The sequence below is a fragment of the Elaeis guineensis genome, chromosome 10, assembly GCF_000442705.2.
Source record: "Elaeis guineensis isolate ETL-2024a chromosome 10, EG11, whole genome shotgun sequence".
Lineage (NCBI taxonomy): Eukaryota > Viridiplantae > Streptophyta > Magnoliopsida > Arecales > Arecaceae > Elaeis > Elaeis guineensis.
This window is the reverse complement of record NC_026002.2, coordinates 18866146-18885456: the sequence shown is the minus strand read 5'-3', so window position 1 is coordinate 18885456 and position 19311 is coordinate 18866146. Positions and strand designations below refer to the sequence as shown.

Here is a 19311-nt window from a genome sequence, read left to right as displayed (position 1 = left end):
ACCCTTTGATGCCTAAATCAGTTTTTCATGAAAGCAAACAGAAGATATCTAAATTCTTAAAGAAGATGAGAGGTGGTGTCCAATAGAAAGTGTGGAAAGTGGGTGTAAGAGTATAGACATTAGGAGATAGAGGATTCTATGTGGAGGACGAAGATCAAAGGCAGAGTCAGAAGAACTCAGAGTTCTGTGGAGAAAATAGATTATAGTTCATATAGAATCAGTCTCTAAGAGAAGATATGCGAAGTAAGTATTCACTTATATGAAAGATTCCTAAAGAGTAGAGTTTTATAGATAAAGATGGATGCATATCGTCTTCGCAAATGTACGCCATTCACTAGCGAGCAGCGGTTGTGGGGCCATACTTTGGCTGTAAAGGAATAACGATGTGCACATTTCAAGATTGTTAAGATTACAGATTTCATTAAGTGGAGGACGAAGTGGAGCAGCAAACGAGACAACAAGATAGCAAGCGAGCTGACTGCTTGTCGTCTTGTAGATAGAAGACTCTAAAACTTCTTTAGCATAGTCATAAGAGACCACATGGTGCTTGATGATTGCTCCATTACTTTCTACTAAGGGCACGTGTCGAACTGCCATAGGATCATCATCGTCATGGTACACGATCTTTCCTTGGGTGTATCACATATAATTGGCATATATGCAAATGCCAACAAGCAGTATACATCCATCAGTGGGCATATTTCTAATTATCAGCAAGAGATGTCATTTATCAGCACAATGAAGTTATGCTTTTATTGGGCACATTTGAAATTATTCGTCATGGGAGGCTCGAATTATCCTCCGAGTGAGAATAAGAATAACCCGCAAAGCATAGAATGTGATACCACCCCTACCAACTACATCTTCCTTATCGGTTAGATGACATCCAAAGTCGCTTGCTACTCAATTGCAGTGCCCACAAAAATCCCCATCCATCGAATCAAAGCTTTTCAATGTTAGAAATTAGAAGATGTAGTTTCTTCAAACAAATAAAAGGAATTAACTTTTTTGAGATAAAGGGAGGACTACTCATGCTATAGCCAAATTGGTCCAGGCTGAATTAAGTTGGAATCTCTGGTTACAAGCAAAGGGTTGTAACTAGTGGGATAAAGCCTGGTTCATATTCATGTAGTGATTATCATTTCTCTTTCAAAATTTTGAGGATAATATTTGCCAACAATAAACATTTGACCATAAGGATTATTGCATGTTACCAAGCAAAATTTATCACACCAGGTCATCATTTCTTTATCGTATGAGAGGTGCAAGATTCAAACTAATGGTGGCAACCCGTCATATTTCTCAAAAGTGAGATATTGGATATTATTCATGAAAGGATACTGAGGTGATCTAAAATGATTTGCTAAAAATATCTAAAATGAAAAGATAGTAACATGATGCGTTTGCTTGTTCTACATAAACCTCAGCCACTCAAAGATCAATGAAAACCTCGAAAAAAAAAAAAAAAGGAACCATCTAATGATGACAAGAAGTGCTATAGTTGAGCTCAGCCAAGAGGCCAGAAAAAGATATAAAAGAAGGGAAAAAAAATCTGATGAGAGTTGTGTTTTTTTTTTTTTTTTTTTACTTTAATGAGCAGATTGTTAAACTGGAGAACCATTTAAATCATCTTTTGGGTAGAAGAAGAACCCATTATTGTTGGAGAATAAACTCAAGCACTAAGATGCCTTTATCTAAAGAAATGATGCTGTGATCCCCCGCTTACACCACCACACAAATCAAACTCCAATGCTACTCTATATATAAGCTCAGGTTTCTTTCCATTTTCCAAACATAGGGTTTCCTTCGACATCCGCAGAAAAAGGTACATCTCTTCTTAGAAGTTTTGTATAGTCTAATTGGTTTGGCTTTACCAGTTGTTTCTAATTCTTGGCATAACATCTGCAGCCACTACAGCTTTTAGTTCCAGGATGAAAAGGTGTTCACATCCTCAGATGGTAAGCTTTAAAAGGAACCTAAAGTATGAGTGCAAATTGAACCCATTATGTAAAGATTTATTTCTTGAGAGAGTTAGCTTCCAGGGAGGCGAAAACTTTAAAATTCAGTTCTATATTAATGATTTCACTCATGACAAAGAACCACATATATCTAGGAGGTAATCAAGTTTCTAATTAGGATATGTTTGGATGCTCCAACAATTTCCAATGGTTGGGGTACATCTTTTATAGTAGTTGACGAAGGATGTCATATTTATATATATACACTAAAATAAATTATATATAGCCATTATAGGTTTGACAGAATAACCAAAAACCTTAGAAGAATGAAGTTTTTGGCTACATGAGTATTTCCATCCTCTCATGTTCCCATGCTTTTTTGTTGCATGTACTCACACTTCCCAAATATTTTGATTTCAAATTAAAGAGTACGGAGAAAGTAACATAATTGCTTGCATCTACAAATTATTTTCATTTATATAATAAATAACTAGGGCTAATAAAAGAAATTGATGGGGGCCGTTCTCCTCCCTTTTACTCAACAAAGTGGGGCTCATTGTCAAATCCATTCTTTTTTCATTCTTACTTTTAGATCCTAGATTCCTGTTGTGATTAAATCTCATATTATTTAATGGATTAGAGAGGTTAATACAAGATAATGAGATTATTCTGTTAATCCATTTTTCAAACTTGGGAGGCTTAACTGTCTTTAATGTGGATTTATTGATTGTTTCTGATCGAGTTTCTGGAAATAATATCAAGTGTAAATTTTAGTTCCTCACTGCACGGGGAGAACATCATTATGGTAAACTTTATGTTGAATCTAAGTTGAGTGTCAATTGAAATATTTTTCGAGAAAGTTTTGTTTTGTTTTTCTTTGGTGGAAGGACGAGGAGGGATTTTTTTTTATATTAATTAGTTTACTGATGAGAAAATACTACATCTAGGAAGTGATCGAGTTGTTAAGGATATCTGGATGCACCAAATTCTAATAAATGTGATGAAGGATGCCGTGATCTATATCCATACATTATAACAATCATAGGTCCAAGCGAATGATCGAAAGCACTTCGAAGCATGAAATTATTGGCCGCACGATTTTAAACCGTCCTCCCACACTCACATGTTCTTTTCTTCTGAGCAGCCACAACCATCCATTTTTCATTGCATTCTATTTGGAAATCCTAGATTTCCTTGCAAATCAATACCAGATTGCTGTTTTCTCAACGGGAATGCAGTATTTTAATTGATCACAGAGTTCAGTACGAGACGACGAGGCTCTTGTTAAGCCCGGTCCTGGAGGGGATCATTCATTTGGACCTGAGGACTGGGATGAGGCGGACTACGGTGAGGTCAGGAAAATCCTAATTGTTGCGGCCAATCCCCCCATCATTCGATCACCGATATCGTACATCTACAAAAAAGAGTCCTTGCAGACCGAAAATATCTCCGATGAAGACCTTCCGACGGTCAAGTCAGAAAGGAGACTAGGCAACAGTGGAAAATCAGGAGCTCAGCAGGAGAGAGAGAAAGAGAGCTCAAGAGCTTAAAGACGCTCTTTGAAACTTAGCCCTTAGGACTTGGAACTCACCAATACTGTTGCCTTACCCCATTTTATAGTAGAATGCGGTATGGTCCCGTCATTAATAATGCAGACAACTGGGGAGTTGTCAAATCGTCGGGGACTGTCAAGTCGCCGGGATTAATCTATGTCCTTGGCAGGACAATGTCCCAGAGCGGCCATGCCACATGTCCTTGACAAGACAATTGCCCATAGCGGTTGTACGGCGTTTAGGCGGACTGACCGACTATATATCGGTACTCAGTTGCCGGGACGTCGGGTGATGATCCGGAGACATTGTCGGCTAGTTCGGTGCTTCGCGAAAGTCGGACGTCGGCTGCCACCCCCGACACTGAGTCGGTAATTTGAGCTCGGCCGCTAGGCTGGCCAGGAACAGTATGGGTCTGTTCGGCCAGCATACCTTCGGTCGGATACTATCGGCAGCCATTGTCGGCAGTCATTGTCGGCATCGACTGTCGGAGTCGTTCGTCGGGGTCATCGGTCGGGGTCGTCTGTCGGAGTTGTCCGTCGGGGTCGTCCATCGGAGTCGTCCGTCGGTCGTCGGTCGAATCGGTCCGAGGGTAAGTCGGCGTATGGGGTCAGTCGGTATATCCCAACAGTTGTCCCCCCCACTCCTGAGTCCGATGTCGTGTTGGCTCGCGTGAACACGTGGGCGACGACTTCGAGCGAAAGGACTGGTTTTCCGTCACGTCTTGCCCCGACTTTGGCGATCGCATCAACGAACGATCCGATGTCGGTCGTCCCGACTGTAGGTCGAGCGTGCACGTCGGGTCGGAGGTCGGCCAACCTCCGAACGTAGCATGACACGATCATCTCGTAGAGTCTGATAGTCGAGTAGCATCCGACGTATCCGATAGTCAAGTAACGTTCGACGTATTCGGATAGGATAACGATAGCAAGTCGAATATCCATTGTCCGGCCCTTGGTCGACGTAGCACGTAGGGACGTATGACAAACGTTGGCAAGTCGAATATCCTTCGATCGGTCGTGACCAAGTCGGTATGTCACAAGTTGAATACCCATTGCCCGGACCTTGGTCGGGCGAGTACGTCACGGTGCATGATAAACGGTGGCAAGCCGAATATCCTTCGACCGATCGTGACCAAGTCGGTATGTCGCGAGTACGACTGCGGTCGTCCTAGTATTTTGCCCTTCGTAGTCGGAGCTAAGTCGGTAAGTTAACCAGCCGCATTGGTCGAAGCCCTTTGCCTTCAGAGGCGGAGGCCATCGGTTCGGCGATCAACAATCGAACCATAGATTCGACGTAGATTCGACGATCGAACCATCGGTTCGGTGATCGATGATTGAGCCGTAGATTCGACGATGGGCTATCGGGCCGCATTGGTCGAGGCTCTTTGCCTTCAGAGGCCGAGGCCGTCGTAAATTCGATGATCGGCGATCAAGCCGTGGATTCGGCGATCGGCGATCGGGCTGCATTGGTCGAGGCCCTTTGCCTTCAGAGGCCGAGGCCGTCGTAAATTCGGCGATCGACGATCGAGCCGTGAATTCGACGATGGCGATCGGGCCACGTTGGTCGAGGCCCTTTGCCTTCAGAGGCCGAGGCTGTCGTAAATTCGGCAATCGACGATCGAGCCGTGGATTCGACGATCGGCGAACGGGCCGCATTGGTCGAGGCCCTTTGCCTTCAGAGGCCGAGGCTGTCGTAAATTCGGCAATCGACGATCAAGCCGTGGATTCGGCGATCGGCGAACGGGCCGCATTGGTCGAGGCCCTTTGCATTCAGAGGTCGAGGCCGTCGTAAATTCGACGATCGACAATCAAGCCATGGATTCGGCGATCGACGATCGGGCTGCGTTGGTCGAGGCCCTTTGCCTTCAGAGGCCGAGGCCGTCGTAAATTCGGCGATCGGGCTGCGTTGGTCGAGGCCCTTTGCCTTCAGAGGTCGAGGCCGTCGTAAATTCGACGATCGGATTGTAGATTTGACTATCGATGATCGAGCCGTAGATTCGGCGATCGACAATCGAGCCGTAGATTTGATGATCGACGATCGAGCCACTTTGGTCGGTGATCGAGCCATTGGTTCGACGATCGGGCTGCGTTGGTCGAGGCCCTTTGCCTTCAAAGGTCGAGGCCGTCGTAGATACTCCGCTCCTTCGATCTCTATCAGGATCTGCGCACGAGGAGCGGGGAGAGAGGTGTAGGAGTCATACCTGTGATGCGTCGGTCTCAGACTCCATTGTCGAGGCGAGACCCGTCTATCGGTGGGGACTGCTGGGTTCAGCAGGAGCCCAATTTTTCTTCCGCTTCTCCTTCTGACCCGTGCCCTCGATCAGGTGCCGATCGAAAGCTCCTTCGTTCGCACGCATGTATTTATATGCACGCTCCAGCAACTCGGCATACGTCCGGGGGAGGGTCTTGTCCAAGGAATAGGTGAACCGGGACCCCCTTAGCCCCTCTTCATGGCCGAGATAGCCATGTCTTCGTTGAGGTCCCGGACCTCAAGCGTAGCCACGTTGAATCGGGCCACAAAATGTCGGAGCATCTCATTTTCTCCCTGTTTAAGGGAGAAAAGACTGTCCGAGGTTCGTGGCGGCTTCCGACTGGTGCTGAAGTGGGCCACGAAAGAATGCTCGAGCTGTCCGAAAGAATGGATACTCCCTGAGTGGAGGCCGGAATATCAGGCCAGAGCAACTTTACGGAGCGTTGCGGGGAAGCCGATGCAAAGAAGGGCATCGGTCGCCCCCTGAATTGTCATGAGAGCCTTGTAGCTCTCCAGATGGTCAACTGGGTCGGTGGAGCCGTCGTAGGGCTCCACATGCGGCATCTTGAACTGACCAGGGATCGGTTCATCGAGAACAAATCGGGAGAGAGGTTGGGTGGTCCGAAAGTCGACGTCGTTCAAAGACTTCTGGCCATCCACCTGGAGTTGGGCAAGCCGACGATCGATTTTCTCGAACCTGCGTTTGTAGTCGTCCAACCGTCGGTGTTGAGAAACTCCAGGAGTCGAACCTCCCGAAGAATGTGAGAATGAGGCGGACGGTGTCCGCGGTCGCTTCCCCTTCCTCGCCCGCTCCAGCTGGGAAGGAGAGGGACGTTGAGACCGGTGGGTGTCGTGCCGCAGTCGTCTAACCCTCTCTCGATGGGAGTGTTGAGATGGTTGCTCTTGAGGAGGAGATAGAAGCTGACGCGGATGTCGGTGGCTGCTTCTAGACGGCAGAGGGTGCGCTGTCGGTTGTTTCGCCGATGGTTGCGGCAACTGAGTCGGTTACTGTTGGAGGCTTTTGACCGCATCCGTCAGAACGGTCATTTGCCGCACTATTGCCGCGATTTGCGCCTCTGTAGTTACCACCGGATGCGGAGAGCTGGGCTCCGCCATGGAAGGTGAGGGAGGGGCCTCTTCCCGGTGGGAAGAGCATCTCACCGACTCGGTAGCTCTCAATCGTTGAGCTCTGATTTTCGTCATTTCGAGAGATTTTTCGAGCTTTGTGGAGTCCGCTGGCTTACCTCTGTCGAGTGCCCCTACCTAGTGCACCAAATCTGTTGCGGCCAAATCCCCCATCGTCCGATCGCCGGCGTCGCGCACCTGCAAGAAAGAGTCCTCACAGATTGGAGATGCCTCCGGTGGGGACCCTCCGACGGTCAAGTCAGAGAGGAGACTAGGCAACAGTGAAAAATCAGAGGCTCAGCGGGAGAGAGAGAGAAAGAGAGCTTAAGAGGTTAGAGGCGCTCCTCGAAACTTAGCCCTTAGGATTTGGAACTCACCAATACTATTGTCTTACCCCGTTTTATAGTAGAATGCGGTATGATCCCGCCATTAATGATGCAGACAACTGGGGAGTTGTCAAATCGTCGGGGGCTGTCAAGTCGTCGGGATTAATCTGTCCTTGACAGGACAATGCCCCAGGGTGGCCATGCCACATGTCCTTGACAGGACAACTGCCCATAGCGGTTATACTGCATTTGGACGGGATGACCGACTATATGTCGGTACTCAGCTGTCGGGACGTCGGGTGATGATCCGGAGATATTATCGGCTGGTCCGATGCTTCGCGAAAGTCGGACGTCAGCTGCCACCCCAACATTGAGTCGGTAATTTAGACTCGGCCGCTAGGCTGGCCAGGAACAGTATGGGTCTGTTCTGCCAGCATACCTTTAGCTGGATACTGTTGGCAGCCATTATCGGCAGTCATTATCGGCGCTGACCGTCGGAGTATGGGGGTCAGTCGGTATATCCCACACTAATTTTGCATGGAGATGCCATCAACTCCATCCAAGTGGTGTATTGGGCAGATGGATTAGTTCTTGCTGATAGGCATGGAGGAAATGGAGATAAATTTGATTGTGTAAGCAACCTAAGTAAGTTTTTGGCACCTTTCATATTTGTTTATATACATAAACATGATAGGGCAGATTTGGATAAGATCGATCGGATCTGAACTTAAATCCAATTAGATCAAAACTGAATAATAGAGATCTCACATCGATTATTCCAATCGTTAAATATGATGTGCTATCTCAAAACTGCTTGCACATCAAAAATTATATGATTTAAGAATCTCTAACCTATGCATCAAGTGATTAAAAAATATATTTAATTCAATTTTATTTAAGCCGTCTAATTTTTCATTGCTTGATGCAAAAGTTAGAGGTCTCTAAATCATATGAATTTTTGTATGCAATCAATTTTGAGGTAATAGATCACATTCAACGACTTGAATTATTGATGTAAAACTCTTATTATAAAATTTTGATCTGATTTGATTTGAGTTCAAATTCGATCGATCTGATTCTAGCTTGACTCCGAACATTATTGTCCTAATATATTTTGCAGGTTACTCTAGAGTCATGGGAGACTCTTACCATGGTGAAGGGATACTATGGGCCTTTGAGAGTACACAATGTAAGTGTTGTAAGCTCACTCGCTTTTGGCATCAATGGAGGCACGTATGGACCTGTTGGGATATACCGACTGACCTCCATATGCCGACTTACCCTCGAATCGGTCCGACCGACGTCCGACTCTACCGACTGGACCGACAGACGACTCTACCGATCGGACCAACAATGACTCCGACAATGACTGCCGACAATATCCGACCGAAGGTATGCCGGCCGAACAGATCCATACTGTTTCCGACCGGCCGACCGGCCGAACCTATATCACCGACTTACTGTCGGGGGTGGCAGCCGATGTCCGACTTCCATAAGGCACCAGATCAGCCGACGGTGTCTCCGAGTCACTACCCGACAATCTGGCAGCCGAATACCGACATACAGTCGGCCAGCCCATCCAAATACCGTACAACCGCCACGGGACGTTGTCCTGCCAAGGACATGGGTTAATGACCTGACAGCCCATGATGATTTGACAACCCCCGGCGATTTGACAACTCTTCAGTTGTCTGCGCCATTAATGATGGGACCATACCGCATTCTACTATAAAATGGGGTAAGGCAACAATATTGGTGAGTTCCAAATCCTAAGGGCTAAGTTTCGAGGAGCGCCTCTAAGCTCTTGAGCTCTCTTTCTCTCTCTCCCTCCTGCTGAGCCCCTGATTTTTCACTGTTGCCTAGTCTCCTCTCTGATTTGACCGTCGGAGGGTCCCCGTCGGAGGCATCTCCGGTCTGCGATGACTCTTTCTTGCAGGTGCGCGACGCCGGCGATCGGACGATGGAGGATTGGCCGTAACAGATTTGGCACGTCAGGTAGGGGTACTCGACAGAGGTAAGCCAGCGAGCTTCACAGGGCTTGAAAAATCTCTCGAAATGATGAAAATCAGAGCTCGACGATCGAGAGCTATCGGGTCGGCGAGGCGCTCTTCCCGTCGGGAAGAGGCCCCTCCTTCACCTTCCATGGCGGAACCCAGCTCTCCGCATCCGGTGGTAACTACGGAGGCGCAAATCACGATGATCGTACGGTAAATGATCGTTCTGACGGATGCGGTCAAAAACCTCCAACAGCAACCGACTCAGTTGCCGCAACTACCGGTGGAACAACCGACGGTGCACCCTATGCCGTCTAGAAGCAGCAGCCGACGTCCGCTTCAACTTTCGTCCCCTCCTCAAGAGCAGCCATCTCAGCACTCCCATCGAGAAGGGACGAGGCGGCCACGGAGTGACACCCACCGGTCTCGGCATCCTTCTCCTTCCCAGCTGGAGCAGGCGAGGAAGGAGAAGCGACCGCGGACACCATCCACCTCACTCTCAAGTTTGTCGGGAGGTTCGACTCCTGGGGTTTCTCAACACCGATGGCTGGACGACTACGAACGTAAGTTCGAAAAAATTGACCGTCGGCTTGTCCAACTCCAGGCGGATGGTCAGAAGTCTTCGAACGACGTCGACTTTCGAACCACCCAACCTCTCTCCCGATTTGTCCTCAACGATCCGATCCATAGTTGGTTCAAGATGCCTCACGTGGAGCCTTACGACGGCTCCACCGACCCAGTTGACCATCTGAAGAGCTACAAGGCTCTCATGACAATTCAAGGGGCAACCGATGCCCTCCTCTGCATCGGCTTCCCCGTCACACTCTGTAAAGTTATCAGGGCCTGGTACTCTGGCCTCCGCTCAGGGAGTATCCACTCCTTCACGCAGCTCGAGCATTCTTTCGTGGCCCATTTCAGCATCAGCGGGAAGCTGCCACGAACCTCCGACAGTCTTTTCTCCCTTAAACAGGGAGAAAATGAGACGCTCTGACACTTTGTAGCCCGATTCAATGCAGCCACACTTGAGGTCCGGGACCTCAATGAAGACATGGCTATCTCGGCCATGAAGAGGAGACTAAGAGGGTCCCGGTTCACATATTCTTTGGACAAGATCCTCCCCCGGACGTATGCTGAACTACTAGAGCGCGCATACAAATACATGCACGCGGACGAAGGAGCTTCCGATCGGCGCCTGACCGAGGGCACGGGTCAGAAGGAGAAGCGGAAGAAAAATCGGGTTCCTGGTGAACCCAGCAGGCCCCATCGATAGATGGGTCTCGCCTCGACAATGGAGTCTGAGATCGACGCATCGCAGGTATGACTCCTACACTCCTCTCTCCGCTCCTCATGCGTAGATCCTGATAGAGATCGAAGGAGCGGAATATCTACGATGGCCTCGACCTCTGAAGGCAAAGGGCCTCGACCAACGTGATCCGATCGTCGATCGTCGAATCTACGGCTCGATTGTCGATCATCGAATTTACGACGGCCTTGGCCTCTAAAGACAAAGGGCCTCGACCAACGCGGTTCGATCATCGATCGTCGAATCTATGGCTCGATCGTCGATCGCCGAATTCACGACTCGATCGTTGATCGTCGAATTTATGACGGCCTCGACCTCTGAAGGCAAAGGGCCTCGACCAACGTGGTCTAATCGTCGATCGCCGAATCTATGGCTCGATCGTCGATCGTCGAATTTACGACGGCCTCGGCCTCTGAAGGCAAAGGGCCTCGACCAACGCGGTCCAATCGTCGATCGTCGAATCCACGGCTCGATCGCCGATCGCCGAATTTACGACGGACTCGGCCTCTGAAGGCAAAGGGCCTCGACCAATGCGGCCCAATAGCCGATCGCCGAATCTACGGCTCGATCATCGAATCTACGGCTCGATCGTCGATCGCTGAATCTATGACTCGATCATCGATCGTCGAATTCATGGCTCAATCGTCGATCGTCGAATTTACGATGGCCTCGGCCTCTGAAGGCAAAGGGCCTCGACCTACGCAGCCCGATAGTCGATCACCGAATCTACGGCTCGATCGCCGAATCTACGCCGAATCTATGGCTCGATCGCTGAACCGACGTCTCGATCGCCGAACCGACGTCTCGATCGCCGAATCTACGTCGAATCTATGGCTCAATCGTCGATCGCCGAACCGATGGCCTCCGTCTCTGAAGGCAAAGGGCTTCGACCAACGCGGCTAGCTAACTTGTCGACTTAGCTTTGACTAAGAAGGGCAAAACATCAGGACGACCGCAGTCGCGCTCGCGACATACCGACTTGGTCACGACCGATCGAAGGATATTCAGCTTGCCACCGTTTATCATGCACCGCGATGTACCCGCCCGACCAAGGTCCGGGCAATGGGTATTCGACTTGCGACACACCGACTTGGTCACGATCGGACGAAGGATATTCGGCTTGCCACCATTTATCATACGTCCCGACGTGCACGTCCGACCAAGGGCCGGACAACAGATATTCAACTTGTCATCGTTATCCTATCCAAATACATCGGACTCTACTCGACTATCAGACTCTACGAAATGATCGTGTCATGCTACGTTCGGAGGTTGGCCGACATCCGACCCGACATGCACGCTCGACCTACGTCAGGACGACTGACATCGGATCGTTTGTTGATACGGTCGTCAGAGTCGGGACAAGACGTGACGGAAAACCACTCCTTTCGCCCGAAGCCGTCGCCCACGTGTTCACGCGTGCCAACACGACATCGGACTCAAGAGTGGGGGGCAACTGTTGGGATATACCGACTGACCTTCGTACGCCGACTTACCCTCGGACCGGTCCGACCGATGCCCGACTCTATCGACCGAACCGACGGACGACTCTACCGACCGAACCAAGAACGACTCCGACAATGACTGCCGACAATGTCCGACTGAAGGTATGCCGGCCGAACAGACCCATACTGTTCCCGACTGATCGAGCGACCGAACCCATATCACCGACTTACTGTCGGGGGCGGCAGCCGACGTCTGACTTCCACAAGGCACCAGATCAGCCGACGGTATCTCTGAGTCACCACCCGATAACTCGGCAGCCGAATACCGACATACAGTCGGCCAGCCCGTCCAAATGCCGTACAACCGCCGTGGGCGTTGTCCTATGAAGGACATAGATTAATGACCTGACAGTCCACGGCGATTTGACAGCTCCCGACGATTTGACAACTCTTCAGTTGTCTGCACCATTAATGATGGGACCATACCGCATTCTACTATAAAACGGGGTAAGGCAACAATATTGATGAGTTCCAAGTCCTAAGGGCTAAGTTTCGAGGAGCGCCTCTAAGCTCTTGAGCTCTCTTTCTCTCTCTCGCTGAGCCCCTGATTTTTCACTATTGCCTAGTCTCTTCTCTGACTTGACCGTCGGAGGGTCTCCACCGGAGGCATCTCCGATTTGCGAGGACTCTTTCTTGCAGGTGTGTGATATCGATGATCGGACGCTGGGGGGATTGGCCGCAACAGGAGCCATTGGCATGGAGCCGGGAAAGCCCTTTTGTTTCAATATTCCACCTGGTCTTTGTTTTGAGGGGTTCCATGGTCATTGTGATGATAGCGGTTATCTTCGTGCAGTTGGTATATATGTCAGGCCCGTGGCTTCTTGATGTGAAAAACACTCCATGGTTGTCGATGCTTGTCGTTGTGCCAAGGCGTGAAGTATGGAAAATAAAGAGCTTACTATTCATGACATCAATGTTCTAACTACTGGATTTGGAAAAAAAATCCTTATGCAAACACCATTTAAGATTGCAAAATAGATCTATTTCTTTCTATTTGGTGAAATAAGATAAAAATTTATTTCATAGAATCTAGAGATCAAAATCCTTTGCCCAAGGTATCTTTTTGCCCCTATCCGAACAGAGGGGAAACAAGACAAGACGGCTTCTTACGAGCTACCTCTATATGAACTCTTTATGTACTTTCTAGGTCTGGAACAGTACATTTGAGCCACCCTTGCTTACTATAATCATTTTATAATCCCACCAAGGTAAAGTAATGTATCAAGCGTTGATAGAGAATAAATTCGAGGCGATGGAAAGTTGATCGAGTCGTCTAATTAATCCTCAAAATAAATGAATTTAGCACTTATTGTAAGGGACCCAAATAAATAAATAAATAAACAATTAACAATACTTTAATGGTGGCATTGAAGAAGAATTTTTTTGTTTTAAAAAAAAATCTAATCTTGAGGCCAGATATGACAAACATACCATGCAAAAGTTATTTATCTACCCATATTTGCACAAGATTTTCCAGCTAACCTCCTCCAAATTCATATTTACATGAACTTATCATTTCTTTAGGGGAAAATAAATCAGAACCGAGCCAATAATATAATTAGAATAGACTCACAGTTCCCTTTCCCTCTTGCCATTGCCGACTAATTGTGTAGACCTATTGGTGGGCATATTTCGAAATCCGCAAGAGATAGCATTTATCAGCCACAATGAAGTTTGCTTTTATTGGGAACATCTGGAATTATTCTTCATGGAAGGCTCGTATTAACCTTTAACTGAGAATAAGAATAACTCGCAAAGCATAGAATATGATACCATCCTCACTGCATGCAACCATCTCATCTGGTCAGATCACCTCCAAAGTCACTTGCTACTCAATTGTACCTACAAAGTCCTCATCCATTGTTACAAAGATTTTCTAAATTAGAAATTAGAAGATGCAGTTTCGAAAAAAAAAAAAGAAAACAAAGAATAATTTTTTTTAGATAAAGGAAGAGAGAATAACTCACTGTAAGCTACCTAGGTCTAGATTGAATTGAACCAGAATCTCTGGTTAGTAAAAAGGGTTGTAGCTATTAGGTCAAACCCCAATTCAAATTCATGTAGCCATTATCATTTCTTTTCAAATTTTGAGGATATCTGCCAATGATAAATATTTTACCACAATGATTGTTGGATGTTACCAACCACACTTTGTCTCATCGGGTCGGCATTTCTTTATTGTGTGAAGGGACCAAGATTCGAATTCTAGTGGTGGCAACCCCATCACAAAGAAATATTGGATATTATTTATGGAAAGATACTAAGATGACCTAAAATGATTTGTTAAAAATATCTAAAATGGAAAGAAAGTAGCATGATGTGCTTGCTTAAACCTTACCCACCCAAAGACCAATGAAAATCTTAAAGAAAAGGGGGGAGAAAACATCTTAGGATGAAAATGATAACTACAGTTGAGCTTAGCAAAGAGGCCGGAAAAAGAAAGACAGAGAAGAAGAAGAAAAAAATTGGTGAGAGTAGGCTTATTTTCACTTTAGTGAGTAGATCCTCACACATGTTAAACTCAAGATTTTTTTTTTTATTTTTTTTGGCGGAAGAAGAACAATTCATCGTTGGAGAATAAAGTCGATCACTAAGGTACCTTTATCTAAAGAAATGATGACATGACAATATAAAAAGCCAACTACAATGTTGATATCTCTATATAAGCTCAAGTTTCTTTCCTTTTTTCAAGCTTACATGGTTTCCTCCGGCATCCACACAAAAAGGTTAATCTCTCTTTAGAAGTTTTAGATAGTCTTTATTTTGGCTTTACCAATTGTTTCTAATGGAGTTTTTGGTCACAATATCTGCAGCTAGTATAGCAACGTAGCTTTTAGATCCTGGGTGAGAAGGAGAACACCTTCAGATGGTAAGCTTTAAAGCAAAGCTAGAGTAGGGGTGCAAATTGAATCCATTCTGTAAAGATCTATTTCTTAAGAGTGTGGGTTTCTAAGGGGGCAAAAATTTTAAAAATCTATTCTATATTAATGATTTCATTCGTAAGAAAGAGCCACATCTAGGAGGTTATCAAATTTCTAATTAGGATGTGTTTAGATGCACCAACAATTTCTAGTAGTTGGTGCCTGTAATAGCAGCTGACAGAGGATGCCATATATATACATGCACACTAAAATAAATTGCATATAATTATTATAGGTTTGTCAGAATAACCAAAAACCTTAGAAGCATGAAATTTTTGGCTACATGAGTATTTTCATCCTCTCATGTTCACATGCTCTTTTCCTTCATCTCCTCATACCTCCTAAATATTTTGACTTCAAACTCAGAATTTCCAATTAAAGAGTATGGAGAAAGCAACATAATTACTTGTTACAATTTATTTTTCATTTATATAACAAAGTACTAGGGCTTATTAAAGAAATTGATGGGGGAGTTCCCCTCCCTTTCACCCAAAAATAGGGGCCTCCAAGCCAAATCCATTCTTTCTTTCATTCTGATTTTTAGATCCAAGATTTTTGTTATGATTAAATCTCATATTATTTAATGGATTACAGAGGCTAATACAAAACAATTTGATTATTCTGTTAATCCATTTTCCAAACTTACACGGCTTCACAAAAAGGTATGTTTCCCTTTGGCAGGTTTAAATTAATACTCTATAGTGTGGCCTTACCAATTATTTCTGATGGAGTTTCTGGGAATAACAACTACAAGTAGTATAGCAGTGTAGCTTTTAGTTCGTTACTGAACAGAAGAACAACATTGTTGTAAACTTTATGCCGAACCTATGTTAAGGAGTGTCAATTGAAACCATTCTGATCCATTTTTTAAGAGTTTTTTTTTATGTTTTTATTTTTTTTTAGTAGGGGCAGAGGCAGGGGAGGAGGGATTTGTTTTATGTTAATGAGTTGACTGATGAGAAAAGACCACATCTAGGAGGTGATCAAGTTTTTAAGGATATGTCTAAATGCACCAAATTCCAATAAATGTTATATCATGTAGTTACCAATGAAGGATGTCACGATTTACACATTTACAATAAAATGAAGTGCATATAACATTTGTAGGTTTGAGGGAATGATCAAAAGAACTTTGAAGCATGAAATTATTGGCTGGATGAATTTAAACTGTTCTCCTATGTGCATATGTTATTTTTTTCTATGCAGCCAAAATCATTTTTCTTTCCACTCAATTTTTAAATTCTAGCTAGATTTTCTTGTAAGTCAATATCATGTTACTGTTTTCTTAACAGGAATTTAATTACAGATCTTAATACAAAACAATGTGATTCTCTTTCCTTTTTTTTTTTTTTTGATAAATCTCGATTTATTATGCCAGTCTATCATAAATTCAGCAGTGGCCGGTGGAGAGATTGTTATTAAGCTTGGTGTCCGAGGGAATCTTTCACTTGGACTTGAGGTTTGGGATGAGGTGCTAAATTGTAAGATCAAGCAAATTCTAATTTCTCATGGAGATGCCATCAACTCCATCCAAATGGGATATACTACCCCAGCAGGGTTATTTTTTATGGCTCATAGGCATGGGGGAGATGGAGATACATTTGATTGTGTAAGCAACTTCAGGAAGTATTCACACATCTCATGTTTGATAGGATAAACATGCATGACTGCACCAAGCTGCTTTGCATGCTGCAGGTTAATTTGGAGTCCTGGGAGACTCTCACCATGGTGAAGGGATACTATGGGCCCCTGACAGGAAGCAATGCAGCTGTTGTAAGGTCACTTAGTTTTGGCACCAACAAAGCCACATATGGACCCTTTGGTACAGAGGAAGGAACACCCTTCTGTTTCAATATTCCCTCTGGTGTTAGTTTTGGGGGGTTCCATGGGCGTTCTGATAGCCGTCATCTTCATGCGATTGGCATATATATCAAGTCCATGGCTAGACATCATCTCGGGCCAAAACCTGAACGAGTTGATTTCACACGCTATTATCATGCGGTGGAGTAGAAAGCCAGAAGTTTGGCTGATCTTTCTTTCATGTGTCCCATTCCATGGTTGCCAATGCCCTCCTTGTTTCGACTACTGCATGCAAAACAAGTAGACTTCCTGAAGTGAGTTAATTGTATCCCATGATAAATTCATGGATATAAATTCATTCTTGATGTTATCATTTAAGGAATTTCACTTTGAAACTTACGATTGTGAGAGCTTATTTTTCCCAAGTTTACTCAGATTCAGCCAGTACACAAGTGTTGGTGAGCGTGATAAGAGCTGAAGTAAACTAAGATGCCTCAAGTTAGGATCTATGATACAATCGTTCTAATGGTGGAATTGCGTGCGGTGTCGGGAGGGCTGATGTATGCTTTTCTAACATTGAGGATGACCTAATATTTGCTTGGAGGGAGATTGCCTAATAGTTAGCTATTAAAAGGCTGTCAAATCCCTTATCGGTCGAAATCAGACTCCATCCTCTTCTACCAGATTGCTAGCGGTTATTGTGTTCATTGCTCTCTTTTAAGATTTCTCATATTTATAGTGCAGTCAATTGGATGGCATCTTAGAATCAATATTATGGGATTCTATGACAAATCTTCCTTATTTGTTGTTATAGATATTTTGTTTGCTAATTCCCATGAAATCAACAAAACGATTATTAGAGCCAAACCTTACAAATGAGTATAGACAGTTATGTTTATCATCATATAGTAATATCAAGATCTCGTCGGTGAGAACGAAAACCAAACAAGTAGAACAGGTTCCATGTCAGACACTACAGCAATTCTATAATGTAAGTCGAAGATATTGGCCACCATTCAATACATATTTGCATTTCCAATAGCATTCGTTTAAGATAAGATATACTTTAAACAATCGCATTCAGAATGAATAAACCTAGAGCTTGCATGACACAAAATTTGGTATTATTTTGTCCAACATTTGTCTGATTCAGAATAGCATGACAAACTTCATCCCCCTGCATCCGGCATAGTACGAAAAATCAAAATCAGGATTGTATCAGACAAGTGTGCACCATACAGAAACATCAATATCTTACTCGGGTATCAAAAACACCAAAGCATGAAATGATGAAGTTCCACAGGCCCACAATATATGTCTGAAAGACGGTTTCACCATAAAATGCTATCAGGCTTCTTAGCCAGAAAAAGAAAGTCAGTCATCTGCCTGAGGACTTGTTATAGAAGATAGTATCTGAGCAATCTTGGCACCGACTCAGGTGTCTGTTTAAGTGCGGCAAAAAACAAAGTTTAGCATCACCAATCACATCATAGCAACAGGAGTGAAGAAGTCTCTACATGGTAGTTAATTGTATGATAATAGAATAAATATGTCTAATCATCTGCATATGGACCACAGTATAAACAGATCCAGGTAAGAAGAGAATGAATATTATAATGTACTGAAATGATATGTGATTATCTGAATGATTATGGTAAATTGAAGGCAACAAGGTTTGAGAACCAAGTGGCTTCATTACTTCTTGTTTTCATTTGCCTGACATCAACCTTTTTTATAAGAAAAAGACTATAAAGAAAACAAGTTCCACCCACCTAACCTAACAGTTACAACAGAATAGCAAACAAAATAATCTACTTGCTGCAAAACGGGGTAGCTCAACTTTATATGATTTGGAAGGAACAGATCCAACAGTTTCCCGCACTTTATAGTAGCCATGATCAGCTTCTCCTTCTTGCTATTCCCGATTTCTTTTCCTTAGTACCATAAATTCAACACCATTTCCAAATTATAAAAAAAGGTACAATTTTGGACATCAAAAGAACAAGATTAATCCTCCAAACCTTCAAGAACATCTTCAGAATCCCTCTCTACATCCACGAGTTACCTCTTTGACCCATGAGCCGGCGACCCATGAAGGGTGGCCGGTTCCTTCTGATTCTTGATACTCATCTCCACCTCATGCTTGCCTCTTGGTCTCTTCTTAATGCATTTTTGTTTTCCAGGCGATGGGAAATTTTTGGTCTATGCCTCATCAAAGGTTGTCATTTGTCAGTGGGCCTTGTCAAAAAGATGAAGAATTTAAGATATTTTCTATAATCAAAAATTTTATTATGAATTGATAAAATACACTCCTTTTGGATGTAGCTAAAACACACTTAATGTTCTTTTGCATCATAAACATTCTGGAGAGAGGAAAATTTAATTAGAAGACCTCAAGGACAAAACTCAATAATGTTCATCGACAAAACAAACAAAGCAGTGTTTCAGCTAAGTTAAGCAGGCACGGATCACTCTCCATGACTGTCCGCTAAAAATTTTAAGCAATTTCAGCGGGAGCAGCAGAATTCTGTAGAAATAAGCAGTCAGAAACCTGTGAAGGTGAGAGCAGCAAGATG

The 19311-nt window shown here is 44.7% G+C and overlaps 1 protein-coding gene and 1 long non-coding RNA gene across 2 annotated transcripts; both read left to right on the top strand.

The window, feature by feature from the left end:
• Window positions 1-1685: 1685 nt before the first annotated feature.
• LOC140852152 (uncharacterized) lies at window positions 1686-3328 on the top strand. Its single transcript, XR_012135127.1, has 3 exons — window positions 1686-1825; window positions 1909-1958; window positions 3215-3328. It is a non-coding gene; the product is annotated as an uncharacterized lncRNA (long non-coding RNA).
• Window positions 3329-14555: 11227 nt separating this feature from the next.
• Window positions 14556-17179, top strand: LOC105036654 (agglutinin). The gene is made up of 4 exons (XM_010912405.4): window positions 14556-14740; window positions 14828-14883; window positions 16314-16544; window positions 16631-17179. Exons 2-4 carry the CDS (start codon window positions 14881-14883, stop codon window positions 16943-16945), a joined length of 549 nt encoding a protein of 182 aa, XP_010910707.1. The 5' UTR covers window positions 14556-14740; window positions 14828-14880; the 3' UTR covers window positions 16946-17179.
• The last annotated feature ends 2132 nt before the right edge of the window (window positions 17180-19311 follow it).

Excerpts from the sequence above, each read along its gene's own strand:
- LOC105036654 (XM_010912405.4), top strand. Across the intron at positions 16,545-16,630 it reads ATGGAGATACATTTGATTGT|GTTAATTTGGAGTCCTGGGA; the intron begins GTAAGCAACTTC and ends TGCATGCTGCAG.